We start from the raw sequence: 15,757 nt of genomic DNA, 5'->3' as shown, positions 1-15,757 counted from the left end.
AAAAAATCATGAAGTGGTATATAAGTCTAATAAATACAAATCAAATCAAATCAAACAAACAAACAAATAAAAAGTCTAAATGCTATTGCTAACTCCCAGAATTCCTGAGCCAATCATGCTAACTCAGGAATTCTGGGAGTTGAAGTCCACATGTCATAGAAGAGCCAACTTTGCCTACCCCTGTCCCAAGGCAACTACTCACACCAGCAGGAATACCTGCCTGAAGGGAGAGGGTGCTAAGAATCCCCAGGTTAAATCAGGCCACCTTTGAACTTTGGACACAGGAATGGTCAACATTCGCACAATGGAAATGGATGCTCAACTAGGAGAACTGCAGATTGAACTCAACGATATGCATTGGAATGTCAGTGGATTATGTGAAATACAACAAAAAGCTGAAAAATGAGTTGAACCTGATTGGTCTCGGCATTTACTCTACACTACTGAAAGTCTGTACTACTGTTTTTCTCACCAACAAAAGCTGAAAGTCTCTAGTAAAATTTGAAGTCTATCAGAGTAGCCCAATGCAACATTCAATTGAACGAACAATACACGCTTCAAATCATCCAAGATTACACGCCAACAATAAGCTACAGTGATGGAGAGGTGGAAGAGTTTTACAACAACGTCGCGCCTTCAAGACAAAAAAATTGAACGTGGGAAAGTCCACCTGGGTACACAAGCAAAATTGACCACATGATGTCAAGTGATAAAACTAGATCCTTGGAACAAACTTCCAGCAGACGTGGTTGGTAAATCCACAGGAACTGAATTGAAACATACCTGGGATAAACATAGATCCATCCTCAGATAAAATACAGGAAACAGTATAAGGGCAGACTAGATGGACCATGAGGTCTTTTTCTGCTGTCACTTCTATGTTTGTATGTTTCTACATTTTGCAATTGTACTGTTATCAATTGTTTAATATTGGAAGTGACCATAGAATGGTAAGAGCTAAAGTGAAGATAGGCTGTCGAAAAAGAACGTATGAAATTGATAAAGACATCAGAAAAAACAAGAATGGAGTGATCAGTTGTTAGAGGAGAACCAACCAATAATGTACCAATCTCCTCCCAACCCTTGATGGAAAAACCAGGTCAGCTGCCCTGCCAGTCACTCTGGGGATGACAAAGCTGAGAGTCGGAGCTGGTGTCACAGCAGAAATGGAAGCGCCAGACCTGCCACACCATTCAAAGTCCAACCACTCAAAACACCCTCTGGCTCGGACCATCTAAGGGGGGGCAGGAACCTCCATGGGGTTTCGCTTAGTGCCCAAGAGAGTTTCGCCGAATGACTGTGACATTCAAAGCAGGCGGAAAAGCAGAATGCGGCCTGCAGCTGGCCAGCCACGATGCATTTCGAGCCTGGAGGTTGCAGTGCCCCAGCTGAGCCAGCATTCACCCCAAGCCTGAACCCAACCAGGAGGGGGCCGGAATGCCAGGCTTGTATTCTGAAGTGCCAAAGGGAGGCGTTACTAGGACAAACATCTTGCAATTGGGCCTGAGTCCCTGTCGGTGATCCAAACCCATCAAATAGGCGTGCGATGCAAAAGCTGCACTCTGGGTCCGTCATGCTGGGCTTCTTGTTAATAGCCCCCAGTGAGGAGGAATACAAAGTCAAACACACACACGCCGGCACAGAAGAAATAAAAGTAGTTTATCTGAAACAGTGTTAAAAGCGCACACGTTTAAGCAGAGTCAAATTTCTCTCACCCGGATAACAGTCCTGGAATGCGGTCAAAACAGGAACAAAAGAGAACAATTAAGGCAGCTGTGATTCCTCACAACCCCCCCTTCTTTGAGTCCACAAAAGTTAACTGTGAATTGTCCAAAGAGTCAACAGAAATCCTGGAATAGTCCAAACCTTGGCAATGATCCTTCTCCAAACGAATAAACGCCCACCTGCTCATTCCCCAACACCCGAAATTTATCATCAACCCCATTAACCTAATTGCCTCAGCAACAGGGGTTCTCCCTTATCTCCGATGATACCTGCGCAGTTCGTCCCTCCTAGCCATGAGCCTGCGCATTCGGGCATCTATCCACCAATCCTCCTCCAAGTCTAATGACTCACTAATGGGGTCAAAGACAGGCTACAAGAATGGTGGAAGGTCTTAAGTTTAAAACTTATCAGGAAAGACTTAATGAACTCCATCTGTACAGTCTGGAGGACAGAAGGAAAAGGGGGGGACATGATCGAAACATTTAAATATGTTAAAGGGTTAAATAAGGTTCAGGAGGGAAGTGTTTTTAATAGGAAAGTGAACACAAGAACAAGGGGGCACAATCTGAGGTTGGTTGGGGGAAAGATCAGAAGCAACATGAGAAAATATTATTTGACTGAAAGAGTAGTAGATCCTTGGAACAAACTTCCAGCAGACGTGGTGGGTAAATCCACAGTAACTGAATTTAAACATGCCTGGGATAAACATATAACCATCCTAAGATAAAATACAAGAAATAGTATAAGGGCAGACAAGATGGACCAGGAGGTCTTTTTCTGCTGTCAATCTTCTATGTTTCTATGTCATTAACTAATGGGCTGGCTGCACCCATCTCTCCGTCTGATTCTTCCTCCCCACCGTCTGACCTTGGCAATGAATCTTCACTATCAGAAGCTGCTGGCAATAATACAAGTCTCTGTGACCCTGAGGATTCCCCTAAACCAACATCCAAATTCCCTATTGCAGGAGCTGACCCAGAGCCAACCACAACAGGTTCAAGCATTTCAACACACACACACACACACGTTTTCACCTTGGAAGACTGCAAGGATTTCAGCTCAACGCGGTTAACGGAGGGCACATGCAAGGCACATGCACAGAGCCCCATGCAGGAGTGTGTCATATTGTTGAAGCTTCCGTCCTCACCTTCCTTGGACTGTCCATGTAGGTGGGTGTCATGGCGATGCTGCCAGTCTCCGCCGGCTGTGCAGAGGTCTTCCCAGCAAGGGCTGCGGCTTGTTGTTCCTCCAATATCCTAGAAACAAGTGAGGGAGGGCTATGAAAAAGGGGAGGAGGCAAGGAGGTTGGAATGCCTCACTAGACACAACAGAGAGCTTTCTCGTGAGAACCAAGGTCATCTCTACTGGCAATGGATAAGGTTAATTTAATAATTTAATAATGTATTAGATTTGTATGCCATCCCTCTCCGTAAACTCGGGGCAACTCACAGTAACAATAATAACAATATGACAAATCTAATACTTAAAAACATCTAAAACCCATAATTAAAACCATGCAACACAAGCATACCATACATAAATTATATAAGCCCGGGGAGGGGGGTATCTCAATTCCCCCATGCCTGGCGACATAGGTGGGTCTTAAGCAATTTGCAAGGAGGGCGGGGGCAGTTCTAATCTCTGGGAGGAGTTGATTCCAAAGGACCGGGGCCGCCACAGAGAAGGCTCTTCCCCTGGGGCCCGCCAGACGACATTGTTTAGTCGACGGGACCCGGAGAAAGCCAACTCTGTGGGACCTTATCGGTCCCTGGGATTCGTGCGGCAGGAGGCGGACCCATGGGTATTCTGGTCCGATGCCATGTAGGGCTTTATAGGTTGGGGAAGGAGTGCCTGGAGAGCCCACCAATTAACCCAACTGACCCAAGTAACTTGTGACCACTTGGGGATGGGGTGATTTCCTGGTTTAATTATATTGAAACCACTGGAAAGATTAAGAGTGGGTTTTCCTTTGAAGCTGTCCCGATATGATGTACTCAATGAAGTAGAAAGGTGAGAAGGATCCTAATCTCAGGGGTCTGATTTGCTTGGATTAATTAGTTGGAGCCCTGACACGAGATTTGACTGGCAGGTTATCGAGGCGTGAAAAAGGGTGGAAGACTCCAGAGAGAGCTATCAAGCATGTGCCCATGAAATTGAGTCTATGCACTCAGAGGTTCTTCCAAAAAGACACCACTCATCAATTGGCCGAACCACTTCAGTGCCAGACAGATCCGAAGCATGCAGGTTCCTAAACAGAGAAACTGGGAGGGGTGAATGTACATACGTACACTCAGTGAAGCAGTGGAAGTGATGTGCCGGTGTCTGGAGGCTGTCAGGGTCTGGATGGGGGCCAACAGGCTCAAGCTCAATCCAGACAAGACGGAATGGCTGTGGGTTCTGCCTCCCAAGGACATTTCCATCTGTCCGTCTATTACGCTGGTGGGTGGGGGAATTACTGCCTCCTTCAGAGAGGGTCCACAATTTGGGCGTCCTCCTCGATCCACAGCTGACCTTAGAACACCAACTTTCAGCTATGGCGAGGGGGGGCATTTGCCCAGGTTCGCCTGGTGCATCAGTTGCGGCCCTATTTGGACAGGGAGTCTTTGCTCACTGTCACTCATGCCCTTATCACCTCAAGGTTCGACTACTGCAATGCTCTCTACGTGGGGCTACCTTTGAAAAGTGTTTGGAAACTTCAAATAGTCCAAAATGCAGCCGAGGCATGCCCATATCTCAAGATCACTCTACAGACTGCATTGGCTGCCGATTGGTTTCCGGACACAATTCAAAGTGTTGGTTATGACCTATAAAGCCCTACATGGCATTAGACCAGATAATCTCCAAGACCGCCTTCTGCCACACGAATCCCAGTGACCGGTGAGGTCCCACAGAGTTGGTCTTCTCAGGGTCCCGTCAACCAGACAATGTCAGCTGGAGGGGCCTAGGGGAAGAGCCTTCTCTGTGGGGGCCCGGCCCTCTGGAACCAGCTTCCTCCAGAGATTTGCACTGCCCCCACCCTCCTTGCTTTCCAAAAAAGTTTGAAGACTCATCAGGTCTGGGGTCATTAGATCTTTCCCCCCCTGACCAACAAATGTGTTTAGAATAAATTATTGATTGAGTGAATGATAATTGAATGTTTTAATTTTTAGGATGTTTTTAAAATCTTTTAACTGTTATTAACTGGATCAAATTGTTTTATTATGTATTCTTTGTTTGTTGTGAGCCGCCCCAAGAGGGACGGCATACAAATCCAATAAATAAATAAATAATAATAAATAAATAAATATGGAGAGAGTGACACAATTCAGGTGTGCTTCTCCAGGAACTCACCTTTGGCTGGCCTCCATCTCTAAGAGAGCCGAGAGTGCTGAGGTCCCCTTCTTGGCCAGAGGGGGTGGCCCTGGAGGCTCCAGAGGGGGGGCAGGAAGGGGGCTGGTGATCTGCAGGCCTTTCATTGCAGGACCTTTCTGGACAGGAAAAAGACAGCAAAAGGTCAGCGAGAGGAGGGAAAGAGAAGAGATGCTCATGGGGACTTGAGAGGGGTCAGTTTTTAGCCCAGCCTTGAATTTTCCCAAAGGATTCTGGGACCTGGAGTTACAGGAAAGCTACAGGAGCTTTCTGCCTTCTATCTATGAAGAACAGCAGCTCCAACAACAAATACAAAATGTGTGTATGTATTTTATCTATTGGGGTTTTTTTTCTTTTTAGACTTTTTAATGTAAAACTGTTATTTTATATTTTAATTATTAGATTTGATACCATGCATTGTTTTTATCACTGTTGTGAGCCGCCCCAAGTCTACGGAGAGGGGCGGCATACAAATCTAATTAATAATAATAATAACAATAACAATAACAATAATAATAATAATAATATTAATACGCTGCTCAAAAAAATAAAGGGGCCACTTAAACAACAGAATACAACTCCAAGTAAATCAAAATTCTGTGAAATCAGTCCACTTAGGAAGCAATATTGTTTAACAATCAATTTCACATGCTGTTGTGCAAATGGAAGAGTTGTGCAAATGCAATATTCAATGAGAATATTTCATTCATTCAGATCTAGGATGTGTTATCTGAGTGTTCCCTTTACTTTTTTAAGCACCACTTAAATTTGTTCCACCACTTTCTTGAAAGCAGACATGCAGGCAATGCACAATCTTCCAATGTCAGTCATCTGAACTGGATGTGTTTTATTGTATTTTGGATTCAGCAGGAAACAAATCTATGAAAATATTTGCTGACCCCTAAACAAATAATCCCCTCAACACTGTCAAACTATTTACTAAATCTACACTACTATTACTACTAGTTTTTTCCTCATCATTCCTATCACCCATTTCCTCCCACTTAGGATTATATGACTGTAATTACAGGACCGTCTTCTGCCGCACGAATCTCAGCGGCCGATGAGGTACCCCAGAGTTGGCCTTCTCCAGGTCCCATCGACTAAACAATGTCATCTGGCGGGACCTAGGGGAAGAGCCTTCTCTGTGGTGGCCCCAGCCCTCTGGAATCAACTCCCCCCGGAGAGTCGAACTTCCCCCACCCTCCTCGCCTTCCGCAAGATGTTGAAGACCCATTTATGCCGCCAGGCACGGGGGGACTAATCTTCCCCCTTCTGACTTGTAGCATTTGAGTGTGGTGTGATTGTGTAGCATTGATTGTTTTTAGTAATAATGGGTTTTAACTTGTTCTTTTTAATATTAGATTTGTATTATATTATAGTGTTATTGTTGTGAGCTGCCCTGAGTCTTTGGAGAGGGGCGGCATACAAATCTAATAAATTATTATTATTATTATTATTATTATTATTATTATTATTTGCTTGTATCCTAAGATTTTTATTAATATTGATTGTTCCTTCATTGCTTATTTGACCCCTATGACAGTCATTAAGTATTGTCCCCCATGATTCTTGACAAATGTCTCTTAGGTTCTAGTTCTGTGACCTGAGGATGGGTGGGATTCCGGACTGAGCGCCCTGACTTACCCGGATGATCCGATCCGAACGGTGTCGCCTGCGGATGCGGTTCAGCCCTTCCACAAAGCGAATGAAGCCGTCCAGAAGCTGCCACTCCTCTTCGTCAGAGCGAGCCTTGCCCCCATAGATGTCACAGTGGGCCTCCCCCTCCATGATGCGCTTGGTGGCGCTGATGCAGGCTGGCAGGAGCAGGAAACGTGTCCGCCAGAATTTGAGCGACTCAATCAGGCTGTGCGGAGAGAAAGCGGCAGGCAAGGGGAGAGCGGTCAAGCCAGGGGTTTCTTCCCTCCATGGGGCTGTCACAGGCTGTCATCAGACACCGACTCTTCCCAGTCACTGTTTCAAAACCTACCTTGTCTTTCTCTTACAAATACAGTGGTACCTCTACTTACGAACTTAATTATGAGCGATTTGGGGTGGCATAGGAAATGTCTGGAAGGGTGATTTTGGGAGTGATTTGGGGTGGCACAGGAAGCATCTGGAAGGGTGATTTTGGGAGCAATTTGGGGTGGCACAGGAAGAGTCTGGAAGGGTGATTTTGGGAGTGATTTGGGGTGGCACAGGAAGCATTTGGAGGGGTGATTTTGGAGGCAATTTGGGACAACATAGGAAACATCTGGAGGGGTGATTTTGGCAGCAAGGTGGGGCAAAAGAAGTGGTAGGCTAGGGCAGATTTTGGCAGCGGGATGGGGCGGCTGCGGGGAGCGGAGGAAACGGAGGCCTAGAGGGGAAAATGGCAGGGAAATGGGGCGGCTGCGGAGAGCTCCTCCGACGCGCGCCGTTTTGGCCGCTGCTCGCAGCAGCTGCCGAGAGAAAAGCGAGGGTTCATAAGTAGAAAATGTTTCGTGAGTAGAGGCGTATCTCGAAAAGTTAGTAGGTAGAGGCGTTCATAAGTAGAGGTACCACTGTATATCCCCACAGCCTTCAGTTTAAACCCTTAACCATGAAAAGCCTGGAAGAAAGGACGGAAGAAATTCCTGTGGCCCTTTCCCACTGGGCTCTCTGGAAGGGTGAGCGTCCAAAATGTATGAGTGTTTTCTGCCCCCAAATGATAGCAGTACGAGCGCTGAATTGCCAGGAGGGTCATTTATTAAATCTATTCTGTATCTTGGAATATTAAGAGATACAGATCAGGAAAGTCATATTCGTATTAAAAAAAATATTGCAGGGTTCAATCACTGGGACCAAAGGTTTCTTCTTCCAAGTTTTTGAGCTGGCGCTGGATCATCGGGGAAGCCCTTTCTCTCTCTAGAATAAATAGGTATTTCTCTCCAGATATTTTGGGGAGAGAGAATTTCCCTGATAATGGGTTCCACCATGAATCTGCGGGATCGATAATCAAAATAGAGCCTTTTCCCTCTAAGTGGGACTACAGGACACTTCGAATTTAGGCTAAGGAGAATGCACACTGCTGATGCAACTGTGAGTATTAATTCCAAATTCTCTGGGAAATGCAAGAAAGATGAGCAAAAAATTGTATTTCTCCCTTGTGTTCTGTAATGGACTGACCTTGGGGGACGAGGGGAAGAGAAGTTGTTGCCTAGGAAGCGATCAGGCAAGAGAGAAAGGAGTCCCCAGTGGCAGAGACAGAAACTTTAAAAGGGCCACCACAAATGGATCAAGTGGTTAGAAGTGGTTTGTGTTGGGTTCAACCACTCTACTACATGCTTGCACTGACTTGTAAACATATCTCTATGGTCAGGTCTCAATTAACTGACCAGTGTGTCACCTTTCGATGACCAAAAGGGGCAGGAACTCTGCAGACTATATAAACCTCTGCAGAGTAGATGTTCTCCCCTTCTGATCCTCTTTTCGCCTTGATGACCCTTCCTTGTCCACCTCCTGTGTGCTCCATTGTCCTCGGCTGAGGACACATGTGTGAGATGAAATCCAAAGCCATCCTCACACATGGGACCATCCAGAAGTTATTAATATGGACTGGAATATAAGCTTATCTGCCTGCAATCTGTAATTGCATTAATCAACAAAATTGTAAGTAAAGATTGTATTTTTTCATCTTTAGGAAGGAGTGATCATTCATTGCTAACAAATGGGATTCTGAACCACGTGTTATTTCTTGCCACGCTAACTCCGCTGCAAATTAAGCCAGCTGAACTCTGCTAATACAAATAATATTAATAATAATCAAAATACCCAACAGTTTGTACCTTCAGAGTTGCAAGTTTCAATCAATAAACCAGAATTATCTTGCTTAGACTGGCCGTCCTGCCTTTAGCATCCTTTGAAAGAGCCAGGTGCTCACTACGCACCTATGTAAAGAGTTGGAGAACCAAAGCCCTCTGCTTACCTGAAATCTTCCGAACCAGTCGAGCAGATGTACTGGTCCAGGTAATTCCACTTATACTCCTCTAACCTCTCGTGGGAGAAGTCCACCCAGCAAGAGACAAACTCTGAGTCTGAGTGGGAAGGACACAGGCTGTAAGTGTAATTGATCTGGGCAGATTCATACGGGTACCTAAAAGGAGCAAAGACATCAAAACAAGCCTTTTTCAAGTCAGACATAAAAGTGGCTAATGAATGACTTTCGCCTCCCGGTTTTCCTACCCTCATGCACAAGACCAGAATACTTTCAGGACCGCTTTCTGCCACACAAATCCCAGCTATCGATTAGGTCCCCCAGAGTTGGCCTTCTCCGGGTCCCGTCAACAAAACAATGTTGTCTGGCAGGATCCAGGGGAAGAGCCTTCTCTGTGGCGGCCCCGGCCCTCTGGAATCAACTCCCCCCCCCCCCCGGAGATCAGGACTGCCCCCACCCTCCTTGCCTTTCGCAAACTTCTGAAAACCCACCTTTGTCACCAGGCCTGGGGAAACTGACATACCCCTAGCTGCTTCATTTCATGTATGGTTTTTTATTAATCAAATTTATTTATTAATCAAATTTGTATGCCGCCCCTCTCCGCAGACTCAGGGTGGCTAACAACAGTAATAAAACAATATAAAAAAATCTAATATTTAAGTTAATTTAAAAAAAAAAACCCAATTTAAGAGACCAATCATGCATACAGACATAGCATGCATAATTTTTTTGTAAGCCTAGGGGAAGGGAATATCTCAATTCCCCCATGCCTGTATTGTTTTTTTTTAGAAGGGTTTTTAAATTATTTGTTGTGAGCCGCTCTGAATCCTCGGAGACGGGCGGCATATAAATCTAATAAATTATAATTATTAATTATTAAGACCATGACACCTGGTGACCCTTGCTAATTATGAATGGCCCGCCGACTTCCCCAGGGAATATAAAGCCCTCGAATGTGGCTACCGGATGGGCAGCCTGTCCTAGGATGAAGAGCGAGATGGGCTTTCAGGATTCTTCTCCAACGCTCTAAAACAGGAGTCTCCAAATTTGGAAATTTTGAGACTTGGGGACTTCAACTCCCAGAATTCCTCAGACAGACAGGCTGGAAATAGAAATTTCCTACTCAAAGAGTGGACAGGCAGAGATACTCACTTGGGCAGATACCGCGTGACAGTGATGATTTTGTCCTTCAGGGTCACTTTATGGAAGGTCCGTCCCATGCTCAGCCAGTACTGGTCATCCTCCTCAGGTCGATTGCGTGACACAAGACCTGGGCGGAGAAAAAAGACAAATTAGAAGCGCAGATCCTTTCCCCAAGCAATGAAGGCAGAGGGCTCATTGGAATTAGCAATCACACGGTTTCCCTATGTTGCCTTGAAGCAGCTTCATTCTATCTAGAAAGATTTCCCATCAAGGCAGAGACAGAAAGATGTAGCAAGTACAAGGAGTATACAATACCAAGGATACTTTACACACACAGGTATCATTTTACACACCTCACACAGAGACCTTCGCTTTTTCTCCTATTCCCTTATTTCTCCTGGACCAGCTGGTTTTCAGCAGGGACATGGGCAAGTGAGGGACAATTTGGGTGAGATCATCCAAGGGCATGGGGTGAGGTGTCATCAGTATGCTGATGACACCCAGTTGTACATCTCCACCCCGTGTCCACTCGGCGAAGCAGTGGAAGTGATGTGCCGGTGCCTGGAGGCTGTTGGGGTCTGGATGGGTGACAACAGGCTCAAACTCAACCCTGACAAGATGGAGTGTCTGTGGGTTTTGCCTCCCAAGGACAATCCTATCTGTCCGTCCATTTCCCTGGGGGGGGGGGATTATTGACCCCCTCAGAGATGGTCTGCAACTTGGGCGTCCTCCTCGATCCACAGCTGACTTTAGAGCACCATCTTTCAGCTGTGGCGAGGGGGGCATTTCGCCTGGTGCACCAGTTGCGGCCCTATTTGGATGGGGAGTCGCTGCTCACAGTCATTCATGTCCTCATCACCTCGAGGTTCGACTACTGCAATGCTCTCTACATGGGGCTACCTCTGAAGAGTGTTCGGAAACTACAAATCATGCAAAATGCAGCCGCGCAAGCAGTCATGAGTCTTCCCAGATATAACCATGTTTCTAAAACATTCTGCGGACTGCATTGGCTGCCGATTGGTTTCCGGACACAGTTCAAAGTGTTGGTGATGACCTACAAAGCCCTACATGTCATCGGACCATATTACTTATGGGACCGTCTTCTGCCACATAAATCCCAGAAACCGATCAGGTCCCAGAGTCGGCCTTCTCCAGGTCCTGTCAACCAGACAATGTCATCTGGCGGGGCCTAGGGGAAGAGCCTTCTCTGTGTCAGCCCCAGTCCTCTGGAATCAGCTCCCTCGAGATTCATACTGCCAACACCCTCCTTGCCTTCTCCAAAAGCCTTAAGACCCATCTATGTCGCCAGGCGTGGGGCAACTAGTATATGCCCCCCCTCTCTGTTCTGACCATTAATGTTATGTGTGGGTGTGATTGACTAAATTGACTATTTTTTAGATTAATGGGTTTTTAGTCTATTTGTTAACTACGGTATTAGATTTGCATACTTATTGTTTGCATTATATTTTGTGAGCTGCCCTGGGTACCCGGAGAGGGGCGGCATACAAGTCTAATTAATAATAATAATAATAATAATAATAATAATAATAATAATAATAGCAGCTATAATTTGGTTCCTGGGTAGTTCTTGATCTTGGAACTTTTAACCATCCATCATTCTTTGATCTCCACCTGGTCCATGTTGGATCCTGAGTCTACCTGGATCCTGGGTACCACCCCAGGATGCTTTCTGTTTCCGAGCAGCTGTGTGTTCAGATGGGTGAACCTTGTTGTACATACTCCTGATCAGTTGGAGGATGATGAAGATATTGAGGACTCGGATTCAGATAGTGTTTATGAAGTAGTAGGGGGGCCAGGGTTACAGGTAGTAGAACAGGTGGGAGGCCAGCCACAGGATGGGGCTATGAGTTCAGGATCTAGTGAGGGAGAATCAAACGCTCGCTGGGTTAACCCTAAATTCAGAAGAGTCCAGAAACGTAGAGAGCATGAGGTCTGGAAGAAGATATTAAGGAGAGGAATGGGTTAAATATTGTAGTGATGTATTTGGCACATCAGGGGGCTAGTGGAGAAGAAGGGTGGAGTTTCAACATTGCCAAAAAGAATAATGGATGTGTTTTTACCACGCTAAAGTAAGCCAGAGAAAATTTAGGTTGCAGCGACCATCTATGTTTGTGGTTTGATGTAAAAACGCATTGTGAGCAATCCTATAATGCAACCAAAGTATTGGATTTCAGAAAAACAAATTTTAATGCAATGGGGGAATATTTAGATAATGAATTAAAGGGGAGGGATAAAATGGCAGGAGCGAGCACCCAGTGGACTGTATTAAAAAAGGCCATCTTAAAAGCCACTCGACTGTATGTAAGACAAATAACTAAAGGTAAAAGGAAGAAGAAACCGCTATGGTTTAGCAATGATGTAAGGGCTATAGTCAATGAAAAAAAGGCTGCCTATAGGAGGTATAAAGAGTCTGGAAATATAGCTGATAGGGAGGTGTATAAAATGAGACAGAAGGAGGCGAAACAGATAATATATGCTGCTAAAGCCTCAAAAGAGGAAGAAATTGCCAAATCTCTAAAGAAGGGGGATAAAACCTTCTTCAGATATATTAGTGATAAGAAGAAGAAAAACTGCACCATCACGAAGCTTAGTACCGGGAATAATACATGCATTAATGGGAATAAGGAGATCGCTGACCATTTCAATAGCTACTTCTGTTCAGTTTTCTCAAAAGACACCTTACAAAATAAAACTATAGAGGGATATAGCATTGCTTTCAGCTGTACGGATTCAGCTCCAGTGATCTTAGAAGCCGATGTCTTAGAAGAACTTGAACGATTAAAGATAAATAAGGCAATGGGTCCAGATGGCATCCACCCCAGAGTTCTTAAAGAACTCAGATCTGTCATTGCTACCCCCCTGACTGATTTGTTTAACCAATCCTTGTTAACAGGAGATGTTCCTGAGGATTGGAGAATGGCCAGTGTTGTGCCTATCCACAAGAAGGGCAGTAGAGAAGAAGCTGGTAACTACAGGCCAGTTAGCTTGACATCAGTTGTAGTTAAAATGATGGAGACTCTATTCAAAAAGAGGATAAATCAGCACCTAAAAAACAATAACTTATTGGACCCAAATCAGCATGGCTTTACTGAAGGCAAATCATGTCAGACTAATCTCATTGATTTCTTTGACTATGTCACAAAGGTGTTGGATGAAGGTGGTGCCGTGGATATTGCCTACCTGGACTTCAGCAAAGCCTTTGATACGGTTCCACATAAAGAACTGATAGATAAATTAGTGAAGATTGGACTTAATCCCTGAATAGTTCAATGGATTTGCAGCTGGCTGAAGCGTAGACATCACAGAGTTATTGTTAATGGCGAGTATTCTGAGCAGAGTCAGGTTACAAGCGGTGTGCCACAAGGGTCTGTTCTGGGTCCTATTCTTTTTAATATGTTTGTGAGTGACATAGGGGAAGGTTTGGTAGGGAAGGTTTGCCTATTTGCCGATGACTCTAAAGTGTGCAATAGGGTTGATATTCCTGGAGGCGTCTGTAATATGGTAAATGATTTAGCTTTACTAGATAAATGGTCAAAGCAATGGAAACTGCAGTTTAATGTTTCCAAATGTAAAATAATGCACTTGGGGAAAAGGAATCCTCAATCTGAGTATTGTATTGGCAGTTCTGTGTTAGCAAATACTTCAAAAGAAAAGGATTTAGGGGTAGTGATTTCTGACAGTCTCAAAATGGGTGAACAGTGCAGTCAGGCAGTAGGGAAAGCAAGTAGGATGCTTGGCTGCATAGCTAGAGGTATAACAAGCAGGAAGAGGGAGATTATGATCCCGCTATATAGAATGCTGGTGAGACCACATTTGGAATACTGTGTTCAGTTCTGGAGACCTCACCTACAAAAAGATATTGACAAAATTGAACGGGTCCAAAGACGGGCTACAAGAATGGTGGAAGGTCTTAAGCATAAAACGTATCAGGAAAGACTTCATGAACTCAATCTGTATAGTCTGGAGGACAGAAGGAAAAGGGGGGACATGATCGAAACATTTAAATATATTAAAGGGTTAAATAAGGTCCAGGAGGGAAGTGTTTTTAATAGGAAAGTGAACACAAGAACAAGGGGACACAATCTGAAGTTAGTTGGGGGTAAGATCAAAAGCAACATGAGAAAATATTATTTTACTGAAAGAGTAGTAGATCCTTGGAACAAACTTCCAGCAGACGTGGTTGATAAATCCACAGTAACTGAATTTAAACATGCCTGGGATAAACATATATCCATCCTAAGATAAAATACAGAAAATAGTATAAGGGCAGACTAGATGGACCATGAGGTCTTTTTCTGCTGTCAGTCTTTTATATTTCTATGTTTCAAAGTATTTTGTATTGTATTCAGTCAGTGCTGCTGTTTTTTCAAAGTTATTTGGTTAGGAAAATAAATCTTGTGTAAGTGAAGCAGGAAAAGGAATGTGAGAAATGCGGCTAAGAGAGAGATAACGGACCGAGTGCTGTATGGAATTGTTGAAGAACACGAGAGCAGAGAAATAAACGGAGTTGCTTTATTCATGAAATGATGCATTTAATAAGTTATTTGCAATTACTAAATTTCTACCACAAACCAGAACAAACCTCATCAGAATTGGGCATGTCATACAAATGCTCAGGTCCAGACAGGTTAATGTCTGGTTACCTTTTGCCTCTCCCTGGTCCACCTGCCCTCCGAATGTGGGGACTCACCTCTGCTGTATAGGGGGCTGCTGCTAAGGGGGGGCTGGACCGCTGCTGGCTTCTGGGGCTTGCTCTGCACAATGAGCTGGTAGCCCTGCATGAGACGCTGGCAGATGAACTCCTCAAAGACCTGCTGGGCTGTCATCAGCAGGCCTTCCTCGTCCCTCCTGCAAAAGAAAAAGGGGTGGAGGGAAGGTTCATCCCTAATAGGCACAGGGGACCCTCCCCATCTATTACCCCCTCTTCCCCAGAGCAGTTTGCATCAGAAGAGGCTGGGAATAAGGGGCTCTGGGCCTGAGAATTGGGTGCCCACAGTTCCAACCACAGGTCCGCGAGCTCAAGGCCTTCCCTGCTCTGCTCCCACGAGCTCAAAAGAACCAGAAAGTGGGAGAGCTCCCAGGCCTGCACAGCATGGAGATACTATATATGTGTGTGTGTATGTGTGTGTTTTCGTAGATTTTCACAGGTGCAGGTATGAAGGTCTTGACATATTCGGGTTTCTTCCCATGTAAGTTTCAGAGATTCCTGGCAACGTTTCGACGAGGTCCCATTCGTCATCTTCAGGCTGGTGGTTTTGTCCTTGTGCTGGGGCAAAACCACCAGCCTGAAGATGACGAGTGGGACCTTGTTGAAACATCGCCAGGAATCTCTGAGACTTACATGGGAAGAAACCCGAATATGCCAAGACCTTCATGCCTGCACCCGTGAAAATCTACGAAAACACACTCACAGCCCTTTGCAAAGCAGATGCCCTTCCCTTCTTCTCTATCGTCCTCCTTCTACCCTCCTGTGCTCCATTGTCTTCGGCTGAGGACACACGCGGGATGAATCCAACAGCATCCTCACAGATGGGAGCATCCAGAAACTAATAATAAGGACTAAAA

General features: G+C 45.0%; 1 protein-coding gene across 10 annotated transcripts in view; it reads right to left on the bottom strand.

The window, feature by feature from the left end:
- DEPDC5 (DEP domain containing 5, GATOR1 subcomplex subunit) overlaps nucleotides 1-15,757 on the bottom strand; it is an 84,206-nt gene that overhangs the window by 22,233 nt on the left and 46,216 nt on the right. For all 10 annotated transcript variants that reach the window (XR_011559969.1, XM_070762460.1, XM_070762464.1 and 7 more), the window contains 6 exons: nucleotides 14,883-15,040; nucleotides 10,181-10,298; nucleotides 9,020-9,187; nucleotides 6,721-6,940; nucleotides 5,056-5,192; nucleotides 2,873-2,981 (listed from right to left, as the gene is read on the bottom strand). Coding sequence is in view for 9 of the 10 variants with exons in the window: in XM_070762460.1 (XP_070618561.1) it covers nucleotides 2,873-2,981; nucleotides 5,056-5,192; nucleotides 6,721-6,940; nucleotides 9,020-9,187; nucleotides 10,181-10,298; nucleotides 14,883-15,040 (910 nt within the window). In the remaining variant the exon portion in view is untranslated. The remainder of the gene's footprint in view (nucleotides 1-2,872; nucleotides 2,982-5,055; nucleotides 5,193-6,720; nucleotides 6,941-9,019; nucleotides 9,188-10,180; nucleotides 10,299-14,882; nucleotides 15,041-15,757) is intronic.

This window comes from Erythrolamprus reginae, chromosome 10, assembly GCF_031021105.1.
Source record: "Erythrolamprus reginae isolate rEryReg1 chromosome 10, rEryReg1.hap1, whole genome shotgun sequence".
Classification (NCBI taxonomy): Eukaryota; Metazoa; Chordata; class Lepidosauria; order Squamata; family Dipsadidae; genus Erythrolamprus; species Erythrolamprus reginae.
This window is presented reverse-complemented; position numbering and strand designations above follow the sequence as displayed.